The 17,842-nt window shown below is 45.1% G+C and overlaps 1 protein-coding gene across 1 annotated transcript; it reads left to right on the top strand.

The window, feature by feature from the left end:
* Window positions 1-1,798: 1,798 nt before the first annotated feature.
* On the top strand, window positions 1,799-16,670 carry mfsd2ab (MFSD2 lysolipid transporter A, lysophospholipid b). Its single transcript, XM_056582174.1, has 14 exons — window positions 1,799-2,079; window positions 4,100-4,222; window positions 5,431-5,555; window positions 9,603-9,726; window positions 10,419-10,497; window positions 10,879-11,069; window positions 11,372-11,462; window positions 11,868-11,986; window positions 12,333-12,416; window positions 14,089-14,172; window positions 14,533-14,645; window positions 14,766-14,909; window positions 15,207-15,383; window positions 15,492-16,670. The coding sequence occupies exons 1-14, from the start codon at window positions 1,990-1,992 to the stop codon at window positions 15,544-15,546; spliced, it is 1,599 nt and encodes a 532-aa protein (XP_056438149.1). The 5' UTR covers window positions 1,799-1,989; the 3' UTR covers window positions 15,547-16,670.
* Window positions 16,671-17,842: the final 1,172 nt, after the last annotated feature.

Below are 17,842 nucleotides of genomic sequence, written 5' to 3'. Positions count from 1 at the left end.
ATTTGGAACATTTGAAAACCTAACATATCTGTTCCACTTTAACACACTTGACAGAGGACGAATGTCCATCCCAAGCAACTGTAAATAAAAGAGACTTCAAGGCTCTATTAAGGATATTCAATATTTGCTTTAGGGGTCAGAGTTTAGAGTTTGTGTCAATGTTGAGGACGAGTGAGTGGACATCCAAAATGCCACCTCCAAACACCAATATCATCTCCAATAGAGATCCACCTTTATCTCCTCTACTGTTGACTGAATATCGATTAATCTCTGTGTTTATCTGAGTACCATCGCAATCTGGTACTACATCTGTATGTGTGTGTGTGTGTGTGTGTGTGTGTGTGTGTGTGTGGGTGTGAGTGAATGTGTGTGCGGGGGATTGTTAACTGTGTGTAAACAGAGTTGGATTGAGATGGATTGTGTGGAGATTGAAAGGTCCTGGTATGTTTGTTTGTATCGGTGTGTGTGTGTGTGTGTGTGTGTGTGTGTGTGTGTGTTTGTGTGTGTGTGTTCACTCCCAAGTTCATCTCCTTGTGAATTTGCCTGCCGTTTTTTTGCAGCACATATAGCCTTTGCGAGCGACCTCCAAACATCTCAAGTGTGTACATTTATGTATTCACTCTCTGATGATCCAGCCAGCTCCTCGTTCCTCTACAGCTCACCCATTCAGCCTGCCGCTGGTGATGTATGTACACTGTTGAGCGGTGGCATGTATGCTCAGCTAAAACGGGACATCATCCTGCAAAGCTTAAAACCATATAACGCCAGAAGGTTGGGGAATGAGGAGTTGAATTTGCGGAAGGTATTTCAGAACAGCCTTCGGAAAACCCTTAAGACAGTGGGCCACCCTTAAGGCGGGGGAGTTCCTGTTTGAGGAGTTTTGCATTTAACTTCTCTACTGTTTATTTGTCTACATATACTGCACTGTTTACCTGTTCACATGTACTCCTGGCTGCACTGTTTAGGCAACTTTATTTATAAAGAACTTTTCATGCACGAGGCAGACTTAAATTGCTTCACATGGAAACATTGTCATACAATAAAATAAAATAATAAAATAAGATGGATACATTTAAGATTACTGTAAGCAGAAAGCTAAAGCCGACATACAAGAAGTTGGAGTAATAAAAAAATGAAAATGCATTGTATTTAAGATTTAACAGAAAGCTAAAGCAAACATAAAAGTATTCAGTCTTGTTTTAAAAGTGGTCAGAGTTGGGGCAAGTCTTAAATCCTTAGGGAATTGATTCCTGCTATTTGTTGCATAGTAATTAAATTTTGTTTTCCCATGCTTCCTGTTTATTCTGGGGATAATTAACAGATTGGTCTCAGAGGATCTTAGTAGTCTAGAAAGCTTATGAAGGAAGCATATCAGTTATATACTTTGGCCCTAAACCATAGGGATTTATAGGAGAGCAGCATGATTTTAAAATCAATTCTCTGACCTACAGGGACATAGAATGTCTATAATCTCTGTACATAGCCCTCTATACCTCCTATCTGTCACTGCAGAAATGTCATCTGGAAAACCTGTATTTATATAACTTTATATAAATGTATATAAATATACACTGTTGTACATAGTTATATTCTAATCTCTATTGTCTACATAGCTGCACATAATACTGTATTCAACCTGCACTTTGGAATTTAAAGCTTCTTGCGCACTTCTGGTTGGATGTCAACTGCATTGTATTGGCTCTGTACCTGTACTCGGTTGAATATCATCTCATCTCTTTATTTGAAACTGGGGTTTTAGGGGTGTGGCTAAGGAAGGGTGGATCCGTTAACAAAAGGGGTGTGTCCTTAGATTACTACAATCTCTCACGCCTTCCCGAGTCGCCTCATTCATTTGAATGAGGACGAGTGGATTGCGTTGCATTGTCCTAAAAAAGAGACTTTCGTTTAGATTTGCTTTAGAAATCAAACGTTTTAAGAAGATACATTTTTTTGGTTCATATTTTGCCGTCCAAAAGGTCTGACTCGGCTATGGCAAAAGGGGAAGGAGTGGAGCAATATTCCAATGCGAGTTTGTTGAACAAAACGGTCAATTCAGATGGCATCGAGCTGGCTCGGAAGGTACGTTACGTTCATTCATTCGTTTACTACAAAAGGATGCATTCACTCACCTTGTGTAAATCGTTTTATAAAGAAGAACACAAGTTTTGATACATGTATTTAATATTTCTGCCCTATAAGGTGGGGACAGTCCCCAAATTGCCCCTAATAAAAAATGGTGAATAATGGGCGGGTAGGTCCTTGTTTGAATTATTGAAATGAGATTAAACACTACTCTGTTCACTGTGGGGAGGGAAACACTAACGATTGTGCTCAGGAATTGAAATAATAACCCATTCCCAGCCTCGAAATATTCAACTACCTGAGCATCTTCTTTCGGCTTTCATTAATCATATGTTAATAATTAAAAGGTGGATTGATTGTGAGAGATAAATCAGAGCTGGAAGAGGAGATATTTTAGCGGGCGTCGTGTCTGTTTATAACATTAGTGTCTGAGACCAATGATGTACTAAAGCAACGTGTCACACTGCTGTGGCGGGGGGAGTATACATGTTACTTCCCTTCCATTTAAAGGTTACTTCTATCAGTGTTGGAGTAGTGGGGTTTATTTATTAATGTTATGTTTGCGATCAAATAAATACAATGTGCCAGGTGTGCTTGCGCCTTGAAAATACAACAGCCTATTTAGATATACTCTGGATCACAGAGTCAGTCGGTAAGGCTGGTTGTGCTATGATACTTAATAACGCCAAAGCAATCAAATAAGGCCGTATGATTTTCCTTGCATCCAAGAGTGTCGAATTTCTAAACACATTTTTAAGATAATGCCAATGTAGGCCTACTTACTGTTATGGATGTCATCGACACGTATGATGACAAAAGGCGTGACTTTTTCAACTGAGGGAAAGTGTCATTTATTTTCTCGATTTCAAAGCATTGTCATGGTTGTATCATCATCATCAACCTTGCATCATTCGATTTCATAATTTACCCATGGGGTAGGTTCTCTCGCCAGGAGCTGTTCTTGCAGGAGGTACAGGTGTGCTGTGTTTTGGGAGATGCAACATGTCAAGTAGAGAGCCAGTGGTGCAAGTATGTCTTACAATAAATAAGACTCAAGACCACCAAGTATAGGGTTGTCAACCATCCTGTGGTATTGCTCCTATTAGGATACGTTCGATTTTTTTTATACTGATTTTAGCAAGACAAATATTACAAAAAAAAGCAGACCCTGAGTTCTAATAAAACAGTCCTAGAACATTCAATAGAGTGGCCTTCAGACTGAAGGATGAACCTAGGTTTTGACTTTCTGGTATCGCACAGGGTGTTGTAGTTCCTGGCAATTAGACCATACCAGGAGATTTACATTCACTTCAACAAGTCTTATAAAGGCTTGTTTGTGTTTCAGTCATGAATTAGCCCCACAGTGGGGATCAGTAGGCCCCCACACAGTAGTAGAAATGAGGCATCGCTGTGGTGGTTCCAAAATCCTTTAGGCTTCTCACTGACAGACCAAGATGTATGCCAGCTAAGTTAAAGGGCTAAAGCCAGGATGACTCAGAGGAATGGAGCCCTAAATATTTTATCCTTGTGACAAATACTCTTTGCTTCTAAGCGGAACCAAGTAGTACATTTCCTGGAAAATCAGAAAATAAGGTTTCATCAATGTGTTGTTGAAACTCGGGGGGCTTTCTTAACTGCGCTTAACCAGTCAGTGAGTTCTGCAAGTGTAAAAATAGTCAAAACGTGCCTGTATTTCTTAACACACTTGTCCATTACTCAAGCATTTATGCAATACTCCAACTTCTCTAGATAATCCAAACGAGGCAAGAGTACTCAATATGCTGTCGATAAGGTGCCTGGATTTTGGATAGAAGCAGTGCGATTTGAGTATATAAGCTTGTAGGATACACCATGACAAAAGCTTTGAGCTAACTGACTGGATAGATGGATGTTCACCTAGTGAGAACAGTACACCCAGCGTCGTATCCCTCCCGCTCACAGGACACTAGCCAGTTTTGAAGGCTTGCTTCCAGGTCCGTTAGCTGTCTATTAAATGTTCTTCTCTCTGCTTTCGTAGCGCGAGCGGGGTACCCTGTCCATCTGCAACAAGCTGTGCTACGCGGTTGGCGGAGCGCCCTACCAGATCACAGGATGTGCTCTCGGCTTCTTCCTGCAAATCTACCTGCTGGACGTGGCTCAGGTGAGACGCTGTGACCTTTCGACCCTTTCAACCCCGCCCTCTTACCTGACCTGCCCCGACCCCTGCCGCTGCAGACATTTCAGCTTGACCCTTGCCGCCCCCTTCCCCTTAAGCTTGCGTTGAAACCTGAGGAGTGGGTGGCTCTAAAAAGAGACCTGTGTGTCCCCGATGCCACCCAGTGGAAACGTGATATGTATGGTGGGGGATGTCAGTGTAACTATGAAATCCTCTCCCCTTCGCATGTCCACCACACCCACATCCCTGCAAAGCCCCTTTCTCTAAGGGGGGGCCCGAGTTAGCCGATGTGTCTGAGCAGCACGGCGTTCCAGTGGCCATTGTCAAGGGAGTGCTGGAACAAGGCTGTGATTTTCTTGGCTCATTGGCTGCACAGCGGGTCTCCACTGTAATCTCAAAAGGCGAGCCACGGGGTGCTGGGCCCAGTAGCTCTCGGGGCAGGACGGGCCGTTCCCCCCCCCCACACCACAGCGTCGTTACAGAGGGGGTAGCTTTAATGAGGCCCGCCACTAATCTAATGGTCAAGGCCATGTTTGCTTGAAAGTCAGGCGCCCCCCTGGGTGGATGTTTCTTTATTCTTTCGGTCGAACAGTCGCAAACGCTGATTATGGGATCATGCTGGGGGGGCCGAAGGGAGGGAGTTCTCGGTCAGAAGGTTTCCGAGTTTGCAGATCTTAAGAAAAGCCTTTGTTCGGAATAGACCGAGCCAGTTGTTACGTGGCGGGCAGGCTGAAAGATGAACCGCCTTTTAGTCCTAGCCACACCTTTACTGTTTGTGAACCGCACCTAGTGATTCAGGCATCAAGTATTTAACTTTAGCTATTCAGTTCTTACTGTTCTACTGCAGGAGAAAGAAGTTTTAAAGTTTAACGCCCCGACATGATGGATCATGACCCATATCCGATGAGGTTATTCGGTTTGCATATTGATCCTTTTGGGCTTGGCTTTTGCGTCGGCGAGAGGAGCTTGAGGATGTCCAAATCTATTTAATCTGTAATTTGAATGCAACGCTCATCAGCTGCGAGTGCGCTGGCAAGATAGAAAATAAATGTTTGTGTCCCTGTGCGTCAAACGTCATGCATTTAAATCTCTCTTCTGTGAAATAACTTTCATCAAAACCAACGTGATGCTGCTGCCCCACCCTTCTACATCTGCCTAACACGTCTGGTCTTTTTTCTGCGCCCTGTCCACAGCTGGACCCCTTCTATGCTTCCATCATACTCTTCGTGGGGCGGGCCTGGGATGCGGTGACCGACCCCACCGTGGGCTTCCTGGTGTCCCGTAGCCCCTGGACCCGCTTTGGACGCATGCTCCCCTGGTACGTATCACCACCCACCCCCCCCCCCCCCCCCCTTCCTCTCCCACTACTGGGACCTTTAATCCCCAACCCGCCCGTTCTGGCTGGATCCCAACAGCAGGGGATTTGAATGGAAATCTGGCAATTCAATTGAAGTTGAGTCTGTCAGAGGAGAGATCGGCCCCCTCTGTATATTGTAAACGCCTGCACGCTAGGCAACGTGGACTGGAGCGCTGCATGCCTAGCACTGAGGCTCGGCTCCTCTTCTCCAGTTGGAAAGGTTTATTGCTATGTATTGCTGATCAAGGTTCGCAGCCATGTGATTTTCCACACATCATCCTAGGTGTGTGTGTGTGTGTGTGTGTGTGTGTGTGTGTGTGTTTGGGTGTGTGTGTGTTTTTGTGTGTGTTGAGTGTGTGTGTGTGTGTGTGTGTGTGTGTTGTGTTGTGTTGTGTTGTGTGCTGTGTGTGGTGTGTTTGTGTGTGGAGTCTCAGGTCTGATCACATTGTTGGAACATTCCACGTCAGCGAGTAAGGGGAAGGATTACATGAGGTCACGCTGACGCAACCGCTGCTGCCTTATTGAACACGCCATGCCGTGTGTGTGTGTGTGTGTGTATAAACCAAGCCCTTGTTTTACTGGGATAAATGCCCTTTCACAACAGATACACACTCTCTTTTAATCATTTGTCCCTGTCAACAAAGCCATTTCAAACATGGGGAGGGGAAACTGGTTTTGAATTGTAACTGTTAACTCTGTGAGACAAGTAGATGTGGGCTAGCACATGAAGCCATGTCTTTTGGCTTCATCCGGTTGGGACACATTTGTTGAATGTAGATGTCCAATATGCTTCCATTAGAGAAAACATTTGCTGGCGTGATATGTCCCTCCCCAGCTCCTGTCCAGACTTCCTTTTTTAGATGAGTTTCAGAGCCGCAGCGCAGTCTGTGGTGGCTAACGGTTCCTTCTTCGGCCGATTCACAGGCAGGTACATTTTGGTGCGGTTAGTTATTTTTGCATTTCATTCATGTGATGCCGGTAGCAGTTGCATAACTGAAATAGACTGACAACCCCTTAATTTGGTTTGCCCGACGATGTCAGGCAGCGTGACCACATACTTTGTATACCTCTGGCTTCTCGGAGAGAAGCGGCCTGGTCGGCTGCTCCTCCATTGTATCGTCATCATCGATGATGATGTGGCATCACCATCACCCCACAACCTCCAGCTCTGCCATTGGCCCGCTGAAATCTACACTGGCCCACTTTATCCCACTCATGTCAAAGGAGTCTTTGGTGCTTGTGAATTTCAGAGCAGGGTGGCGTGTGATACAGGCTCTTATTTCATGTACCCCTTTTTGTTCTACCAATACATTTTTAGATTAAGCAGTTGATGGACTCTTTCTCTAATCTTTATTGGCCATAAATAATATGATCCTTGGTCCTTATGTGAGGGCAGCATGCATCAACTCCACACAGACAACATTTTCAATAATCACTAAACTAAATGAAGGACGGGAGCGAATGTAATAAACATTGGCAATATTAAGTGCATGATAACAAGCCAAGCCAAAAATTCCCTATCGGACAGGCTACAACCAGGGTGATTTATTATTTGCCAGAGATGAGGATCAGTGTTGAGATATCTGATAGAAAATCTGACAATGGTAGTGATCCCACCGCACCCTGCTATGTTCTCTCTCAAGTCAAGTCAACTATATTTCTATAGTATAGCATATTTTAAAACAACTGAGGTGACCCAAAGTGCTTACAAACAAACATAAAACAACGACAATGGTACAACAACAATAATAATATAACATGGGGGAAAATAAATAATGATTAGGACCAGGGTTTCAGGCGGAAAGGAGGCCTTATGGGGAAAACATTAGATCTCTACCGATTATGGTGGCTAAGGTTGCAATGCAAAGGAAAGATCGAACCATTTCTTCCCTGTATTTTATTTGTCTCCTGCTTCTGTGTTGTGCGTGTATGTGGGAAGGTGTGGGGGGGGGTGTTGGTTTTTTATGTGGGGGGAGGGGTTCAGAGGCATGCTGGCTCAGCATTGGTCCAGCCCACAACACACCATCTACCTCAGCCAATGGCGACTCGGTAGACTGCTGTCATGGCGATAACAGACATTTCTTTTAAGGGTGGCGGAGGAATGCGAGGTTACTCGCGGTCGTTCGGGAAAAAGGAAGAGAAGGAAGGGGGCGTTGTTTGGGAGAGAGTGAGAGAGACGGAGGGAGAGGTTTCAACCGTGGCGTGACTCTGCTACTGTGAGAGAGAACATGAGAGAGAATATGTGTGTCGTTCACCTAATCTCATGATACAAATTCTGGAAATGTTTTATTTAAAGGAAACAATTAAATGGCGTGGCTTTTAACTGAACATTTTTACACATGTGGTTTGGTGTCCTTGTATATTGTGGCTCATAAATGTTTATTGATTTTAAATTGGGGTTGCAATCATATTTTAAGATTCAAATGTTACTAGGGGAAGGGTTACCCCGGCCCGCAGTCAGCACGGCTATTTTAGCAGGGGACTGAAATCGAACGCGAGAGAAGAGCATCGTACTATATGCAGGGTCATGGCAGAGCATTCAATAGCTTCTTCATGATCACGCCCACATGTGTTGGAAAGGGAAATTCTGGAATAGAACATAAATGCAGATTTTAATTTTGTTATTATTTGTACATTCATATTTTAATATTTTAATCCAATTGCTCCATATTCGCACTTGCAATGAACTGAATTTGCAGTTTGGAATCTATCACCTCCATGAGTCATCGGGGTCGGGTACATATTTGCGTGTATTTCTGAGTTACAGTTCTGGTTGGCGTGCTCCAGAAGCTAAAACCAGATGGACCAGTGTTGGGAAAAGATGTAATGGAAGAAGTAGTGCATCGTTTTCCTGGTATTGACGCTGGTCATGGTGGTGTTCTAGTGATGCCTTAGTGACCTCATATCCTGCAGGATGAATCACTTTGACCAGTCTTCCTGTTTCTTAGGCCCCTCAGGTTGCCTCTTCCGTGTTTACACACACACACTCACACTCACACCCTCTCTAAATAGAAGTCATGCTCGCATCTGATTGGAGCAGCTGGATCAGGCCACAGGAAGGTGGGGGGCCGGCACAAGAATGGACAGGATCTGTAAACATGTTCGGCTTCCAGGTTCCGGGCAGATGACCGCATCGTGATGCGGTCATCTGCCCGGTTCCTAGCAAAGGGAGGTGCTTAGTGTAGATAAAGGTTTGTCTAGGGTATATACAATGGCAAACACAACAGAGGTTCCAGCCATATGTTCCAAGCATTAACACACACACACAAGCACTGATCCTGCAGAGCCAGGATGTCAGACGTTGGCCGTTGTGACACAATGGTGTTCAAACCTGGCACAACTCATTGTCGCATGTTTTCTGTGAATATCTTTAGAAATAAAGAAATCTACAAACAGTGAAGACCATTTTCGGTATAAGACGTGTTCGGCCGATCATTTAAACAGTTTAAATGGCATTGTAAGTCGAACACTTTGTTTTATGGGGACATTATGAGGTACCTATTGCATATCGTATCATTCAGCCCAAGTTTCAGTGAGGTTTCTTGGATACCCAAAATATTTTGAAGTGCAGATATGGATTATAATACCTTTTAATTTTGATAGGTGGAACCTGAGTTGGAATTAAAGACGGGCTGGAGCTGTGTGTGTGTGTGTGTGTGTGTGTGTGTGTGTGTGTGTGTGTGTGTGTGTGTGTGTGGTGTGTGTGTGTGTGTGTGTGTGTGTGTGTGTGTGTGTGTGTGTGTGTGTGTGTGTGTGTGTGTGTGTGTTAAAACAACGTGTGACTAAAGGGCTGCCCTGCCCTAACCATAGGTCTCCTTCTATGTTATCCATTGGATATGTCTGCTCTGGTCTCTGCCTCCACTGTTTTAAAAGCTGATGAAATGGAGGGGGGTAAATAACATTATGCAATGGGTGGCCCCTCTTTTTCAGAGCCTGCAGTCATGGGAATTTGTGACATAAGTGCTCACATTTCTCTTTCTCTCTCTTTCTCTTGTCTCTCCCCCGTAGGATCATACTGTCCACACCTCTGGCTGTGGTCTGCTACTTCCTCATCTGGTATGTCCCACCGTTTGAGGATGGGAAGGTCATCTGGTACCTGGTTTTCTACTGCCTCTTCCAGACCCTGCAGACAGTAAGTGGTCCATTTCTCAGAATTCTTTCTGTCAAAGAAATGCTATTTTGTACTTGCGTGGCTTGCGTCGAGGGAAAACATAGTGGCGTGTTTTCCCTCGAACTTGACTTGCCAACTTCTCTAAATGTAAACCGTACTTTTGTATGCGGTCAGCCCTGTTACTGCAAAGCGCAACAATAAAGAACTGAACAATCCCCCTATATTTTTAATTTTTTTTCTTTCAGTTCCTGCGATGTAAAGGGCACACAGTAGCTGTGTTCGAAATCGTTCCCTATCCACTCACTCACTATTCCCTATATAGTGTTCATGATATAGTGCACTATATCGTGCCCTATATAGTGGACCACTGAGAATTCGAACACCCTACAAAATGGCGTGCACCCTATTTAGTGCACTACATCCATGATAGGGAACGATTTCGAACACAGCTAGTGTCATGGAAAGTTATCCTTGTCCCACTAGCTTTGCTTATTCAAAATTACGTCTTTGATGTCACATATTTGAAATGCACACTGGTGTGTGTGTGTGTGTGTGTGTGTGTGTGTGTGTGTGTGTGTGTGTGTGTGTGTGTGTGTGTGTGTGTGTGTGTGTGTGTGTGTGTGTGTGTGTGTGTGTGTGTGTGTGTGTTTATTTGGAAGCCTCCAACCTCAGCGATCCACCACTGACTCTGGTCTTCCTCATGTCTTCCTCAGTGCTTCCACGTGCCCTACTCCTCCCTCACCATGTTCATCACCTCGGATCAGAAGGAGCGGGACTCGGCCACTGCCTACCGTACGTACCAGTTCACACCACCCTTAATTTTGATGTCGACACATCTTCGGATCTCAAAATCCAGGTTTTAATCTCAATTGCTGTGTTGTTTTGAATTCATCAAAGGAGCACAGTGGTGGCTTTCATCAGATACATTTCCAGAATATCTAACTCGCAATAAAACCGTTCTGTAGAAGGAACACGAGAGGGGTCATTTCAACAGATTTGAAGACTCATGGAAGGCATTTTCAATGCAATATCCATCAAAACAAGTCATCAATGAATGATGCATGATGATAATCCTGCATCTGAAACTCTGATCTATTGATTCTTGATGTCCTGGTGAAGTCTAGTTAGTAGAAAGCCTCAACATCACTAATTCCCTCACCCTCTCTCTCTCAGGCATGACCATTGAGGTGCTGGGGACGGTGATCGGTACAGCCATCCAGGGTCAGATCGTGGGCATGGCCAACGCTCCCTGTGTGCCCGTACTCAACGGGGTCCCAGCCGAGCTTGGGGGCAATGCCTCCTCCGTCCTGTTGTCCCAACCGGAATCCAACTCCAGCATTCCCGGCATCTCTCTGGATGACACGGTAAAGACGGACACAGACACACTCATGCATGCAAGCGCACACAAACACGATGCGGGCAGGTGCAAAGCTGTGACCTGCGTCTGGACCAAAGACTATATAGTGTACTAGTGTATAGTTGGCCATCTTGATATCGTGTTCAAATGTTTTACCTTACTATTTTTTTAAAGTCTGTTTTTAATCAATTGTCCATGCGTCACTTGTATATTAATATCTCATGAAGCACCAGTGTTTGCGACTCGCGACTAATGCATTTTTCTCCTTCTCTTTCCCTTTCTTTATCACCTCCTCCTCTCCAAACGTAGAAAAACGCTTACATGATCGCTTCTGGCATCATCTGTGGCATCTACATCCTCTGCGCCATCGTCTTGTTCTTTGGCGTCCGCGAGAAGAAAGGTAAAGAGCTCCCCGTCCGTCACCAAGTAGAACCCCCTTTAGCCACTCGTACCTGTGGAACAGACCTCCGTTGAACAGTTGATTCCTGGAAAGTCAGGCCTTGTTTTACAGAGTAAGGACATTCACACCACATGACCTGTGGTTTTGACAACCAACGCTAATAGGAAATGAGCTGAATGTCATGAAATGTGGTCTTTCATGTGACAGAGCCTGATATGGATGTTTTGTGGAAACTCCGTCAGTCATTGATGACGGGACATGTTTGTCTAGGAACATTGAGTGCCAAAGGAGAATATTTTCTTTCAATACAATTTACGATTGAAAAACAATTCTATGGGGTTTGAGTGGTCAAGTTTGATAAACATTTTCCAATAAGGTCCCCTTTTCTTTCTGGTCCGTTTCCAGAATCCTGCCGCCCCAGGTCGGAGCCCATGTCGTTCTTCCAGGGCATGAAGCTTGTGATGGGACATGGACCCTATGCCAAGCTGGTCATGGGCTTCCTCTTCACCTCACTGGCGTTCATGGTGAGTACAGCACACGCACATACACACCCATACGGCCTTTATTATACAAAATGGCTCTGAGAGTTTTATTTTATTTTTTTGTTTTTCGAGAAAGACAACTGAATAAGTCGCCCCACTCTTTGGCCGACATGGCAGCGATGAATAACCAACGGTAACCAACAGTGGGGCTGTGTATGTTGGCTACTACTTAATTTGTGTGTGGTTCTGAGTAAAGCCTCTTCTTGTGTTGGTTGCTAGGAGTCTTGTGTCTGGTGCCTGGGGGGGGGGGGTGTCTCCTTATTCTGACCCAATGACGCGGGCGACTGTACCGGGGATTTACAAGGGTTCTTTCTGGTTCTTTTTACAGCTGCTGGAGGGGAACTTTGCATTGTTCTGCAGCTCCACGCTGGGCTTCAGGGACGACTTCCAGAACATTCTGCTGGTCATCATGGTGAGTGTCCACAGCGATGGCCTCTGGCTCCCACCACTGGCTCATCAATTAGAGCCCAGTTGGCAATGGAATTCGCCCATGTCTTCAGAACAAGACAGACAAATCGTTATCTTTTGTGGCGGGTGGGTCATAAATCGTATCTCGCTCTAAATGCGGTCCACTAAGTGAGACTCAGTGTCTTGCCACCTTCCTACTTATCTATATTTCTGCCTGTGTGTGTAACACCCACCATTTAAATGCCAGACTATCCCCACAAACAACTTAGATAATGTTGTGCCGGCCCATTGTGTAGCGTGACTGCTGTGGTAACGATCGGTTCATGACATCAACAGAAGAACTGTACATTGGGTAATGTACCCTCACCCCCGCTCTCGGGAGGTTGAGCGAGTTCGGACAGATTACGTTCTCTTATCCTTCACTTTACGCAAAGGATTACTCTGCCTCCTTTTGATCTGAATCTCACTTATGACTTAACATTTACAATTACTTTTGAAAATAGTTTTTTCTTTTTTTTTTACGACTTTAGAAGTTGGCTAAGCCATTACGATCGCTCAAGTCCACTGAAGGGGTATAATACCTCGGCCGCCCATCACGGCAGAACAACCAAGCGATTCTTGTGTCCTTCTTGGAAGAGTTCCACCTGGTTCCCCCTTGAAAGGCCAGACCATTTAGGGTCTTTCTTCTCTCCCTCATAAGAAAAATCTTTCATTGATCGCACTTTGACAGCTTTGTTCGGGGGGGGCCGGCCATGGAAACAACGGAGCTCTCGTGAATGACAAACCTTGTCCGAGTGCGACGGAGTAGTTCATCTCATGGCCGAGGACAACGACAACAGAAGTCCTGTTTCCACCGGGCCCATTAGGAGGCTGGCACACAGTGCCACGTCGCTCGCCAGGGGAGGTTGACCCGCCCGCGGGGCTAAGCGACTTGCACATGTGCACAAGGGGCTGGCCATGCGAGCCCTGATTGGCTGGGGCTGGGGGGGGGGTTTGCCACCGCGCAACAGGCGGAGAAAATAAGTGCTTCTGAAGCAAAGAAAAGCCGTAAAATATCTAAACCTACACAAAACTTCAAACCCTGCGAATAATGTCCAGTTGTGCTTCCGCGACGCACTTGCGTCCTTCGACGAGACGCAGATTTGGTTCTCAGCCCCGATTGTTTGTCCCTTCAATACGAAGAATATGTTTGGGCCTTGTGATCTGGGTTGGCCGTGAGAAGCCGAAAGAGAACACGATACGGGGAACTCCAGCGCACAACAATGTTATCTAACGCTGGACTCCACGGGGGTGGGTGCGTATGGAAGGCTGTATTGTTCATGTCCCGTCCTCTGTTGTCTTTGGTGTGTGTGGGAGAGGTAAACGGTTCCTCCACCTCACGCCACTCCTCTTCTTTAATCAAGAGGACTGAAAGGAAGGCTGTTTGAAAATGTCCGCTCAGCCTCCAAGTCATTCTGTCTCACGCTGTTGTCGTCATGTGGGGGGGATTTTATTTGGTTTCGAGAGTCGGCTACGGTGTACAGAACCAGACTGTTGTTGTTGTTGTTTTTTTCTCTTTCCCAAAGTCCCACGGTATTGAAGGTCTCGCTGGGGTTTTTCTGGATGTTTTCTTTGAGCGTGTGCTTGTGTTGGCTCATCGGGGCTTCTCCTTTTGCTCTCTCTCCTCTCACCACCAGCTATCCGCCACCCTGGCCATCCCCTTCTGGCAGTGGTTCCTGACGCGGTTTGGCAAGAAGTCGGCCGTTTACTTTGGCACCTCGGTAAGACCTGCGGCCGAGCGCTCCTCTGAACCAAAGGCCCCGCTGGCTGGCGGGCACCCTGCGATCGGGAATGGACGATTTGTTTTGTATTTTAGCTAATTAAATGTTGAATGATGTTTTTGGTGCCAAGTTTTGCTGTTTGACAGAAGTTGTCCTCGTTATTTATTGGAACATTTTATATTAGTGAGCACGACAACACAAATGGCAGATTTTCGTTTAATTACCTGCAATGTAACTTCCTGTAATTCACTTCCTGTAACGTATGAAGTGCAGGCTGTTAGTGCTCTGCCCTGCCTACCCGCTGAAGCCACAGTGCTGATGGTACTGACCCGCTGCGTGTGTGTATTTCTGGTTCTGTAGTCGGTGGTGCCCTTCATGATAATGGTGGTGTGTGTCAAGAGCAGCCTTATCGTCACCTACATCGTGGCCTTTGCGGCCGGCGTCGGTGTAGCCGCCGCCTTCCTACTACCCTGGTAAGACACGCACATGTACCCACACATGCACGTACCCACACACACACAGGTACGTACCTAGATAGATGATTATGGCAGCACCCTAACCGGGGTCCTCCTCTTCCTCATCCTGTGACTCAGGTCCATGCTGCCCGACGTGGTGGATGACTTCCAGGTAGCCAACCCGGACTCTGTGGGCCATGAGGCCATCTTCTACTCCTTCTACGTATTCTTCACTAAGTTCGCCTCCGGAGTCTCCCTGGGCGTCTCCACGCTCAGCTTAGAGTACGTATTCTCTCTCTCTCTCTCTCTCGCTCCCTCGCTCTCAAAAAAAGCTTTTAAATTGGCCACATTGTTAAAACACCAAAATGACAGATTACACTAAATCCCTTTTTTATTTAATCCTAAATCAGTAGTTGACATTAAAGTAGACCCGGACGTCCACGTTACCTGTGACGAGTTGTTTTCGATTACAGCGTTCAACCGCAGTCTTTGGGGAAATGCCAAAGACTTTGTGGTGACAGTCAGTTCCCTCTCTTGGGTTCTTGAAGCTGACTGACAGAGTTCCCTTCCCCCCTCCAGTTTCGCCGGTTACATCACCAGAGGCTGCAGTCAGCCGGCCGAGGTGGACCTGACCCTGAGGCTGCTGGTGTCGGCCGCCCCCATCGCCCTCATCCTGGTGGGTCTGCTCATCTTCCGCTCCTACCCCATCGACGAGGAGAGGAGGCAGGGCAACCGCAAGCTGCTGCAGGAGCTACGGTACGGCATGGACCTGGGCTGACGTCCCCGAGTCGTCTCTACACGTGATCCCGTGTCGTTTTACCTTTTGCTCCATTTATTGATGATCTGTTGTCGGTTTGCTTCCAGGGACCAGGAGGCCGAATCCGAATCGGACTCCACAGAGCTGGCGAACATGGCGTAGAGCATCCTGTCAGGAGGACCCGTCCGGCGACCAGCTGTTTGCACACGGCGGGGGCAAAAGAGGAGCACGGCCCGGCGGGACAACGACTCGTGATTTGACTTTGATATCGATAACCAAGCGCTGCCAGGGATACAGCGAGGCCTTTCTCAGAGCTGTGCCCTGCCATCATCATCATGGTCATATTTAAGTTTGCCAATCTTGGGTCGAAGTCCAACATAAAGTTGTCAATGTGCTGGTTATGACTCTGATAAAGTAGCAGAAACCTTTGAAATGTGACGGCCGCGGAGGACCCGTTTTAGGGATGTTGGTGTAGTTAAGTTGGTCGGTGTGTTTTGAGAACGGGAGGAATCATCAAATACCGTAACATGCCATATTCTAGCCAAACGCCATGTCCTTAATAGATGCACTACAAACAACGATGCACTACCCATGAGAGGTGAGCGTTGTATGAAACTTGAACAACTCTCAAATGACGCCTTACTTTATGATCTTTTTGTATTTTATTTGTTTCTTATTTGACAAAGTCCATGTGACGATGACGGTTTCCTACACCGGCGTTGATATTTCGAGTACTTTTCGACCTTATGAGTCCACCGCCTCCGTTTTTATTTTTTGTAGGGGTCGGATCTATTTGTACGTTTTGCGTACATCTAATTGAAGGAAAGCAGTCCACCTGGTTCAATCCCAAACTGAATTCCCTTGCGTTGCGTTGAAGCGGCAGTTGGGTCTGAGGCCTATTTTAATGGAACATGTTAGTTTTAGGTTGACTGTCAAGTCTTTTCCGGTATCAGCAACGCGCTATTGTACTCCACCCTTGTACTGAAACCACTACAATAGGAACACTACTTGCACACTATCGATAACCGACATCAACTGTTTCCAACACGAAATAATATTCATTATTTATAGCATGGCTTCCTAGTACTATGCGTTGAGTCCAGGGCTTTTTAATTAGTTTACTTTATGTAAAAAGAAAACAAGTGTCTAACTAAAACCAGTGCTCATAATGTCCTTGCTAGTCACAATTTTTATTTTGTTTATTCAGCGTTGCTGAGTTTTCCTAATTAATGCAGTATTTAACTTATTGAAGATTTGTATGTAGTATTGACTGGAGGAGTTTTAAATTATGTCTGTATGAAAGCAGATTAATATATGGTTTTGAGTTGCCAAATCCATCCGCCAACAAAAAAGGAGAAATTTTTAATGCTTCAATTCACACAAGACTTTTTAACGCATGTTGTAGTTGGTGCTGCTTCACATACTCTCTGAAAAGGGAAGCGCAGAAAGAAAATAGTTTTGAGTTGAATGATTGTGTGTGCGTGTGTGCGTGTGTGTGTGTGTATCTGCCAACTACTTTGTACAATTTAAGAGAGAATTAATTGGATGCTGTGACATTATCACTCGATGCCATATAAAGAAATTACATTGATTTCATATCTTTTGATATGGATTACGTTTATGTACAGTGTCTTATGTTATACATAATGTCATTTGTGGACAACCAGTGAAATGTTAAATCAAACATATTTTGTAAGACGTGATTTAATTTTTTACATTTGTAAATTACTCCTAAAAAGTCCTTGTTAAAGTATTGTCATTTTCCTCAATTTGAGGCTGCTGACTTTGAGCTTTAATCAAATAGGAAACCACACAAGCCTTGTGTACGTGCCTCCTGTGGACATATGTAAATACTGTATGTATAACTGTAAATACCCTTGATATTTGTGGCAGCATGTGAAATAAAGGTATGTGTTCACTGGTATTTTAAGAAAAGTTGAAATGTTTTTGATGTTAATAAATACTAATTGATACTTGTAAACGTGGGCTGTCATAAGTCGTTGATTTCTTAGTGAAGATGAGACTTCACAAATGCGATTTTTTAATTTAAACTGGTGGATATTACTTGAGCCATAGTATACAAGTCTAAATTCGATATTAAGTATTGGCTGGCATACGCAAGTATATAATCTTACTTTAAATGCACAATTAAATGCATAAACAGTATTTGGCTGTCTTTATTATTCCTTGACATGATTGGAGGTGCCTGTTCTTCATTCCTCCGTTGCAATAGAATGCAAACCCTTGCAGACCATTTCAGAACGTAATTAACAGCAATGGTATAAAGACTGATAAAGCAGGGATCTATCATCAGTCTTTTGTGGGTTAAGAAACCCACCTACAGAAAGGATGGGGTCAGAAATGTAAGCCACTGCATACATTATTGCAGCCCAAAGAGTCAATGCATGCATGGCATGCGACTCCGAATCTCCACAACTACCCTGAAGAAATTAGGCTG

Source organism: Gadus chalcogrammus, chromosome 22, assembly GCF_026213295.1.
Source record: "Gadus chalcogrammus isolate NIFS_2021 chromosome 22, NIFS_Gcha_1.0, whole genome shotgun sequence".
Taxonomy (NCBI): Eukaryota; Metazoa; Chordata; class Actinopteri; order Gadiformes; family Gadidae; genus Gadus; species Gadus chalcogrammus.
This window is presented reverse-complemented; position numbering and strand designations above follow the sequence as displayed.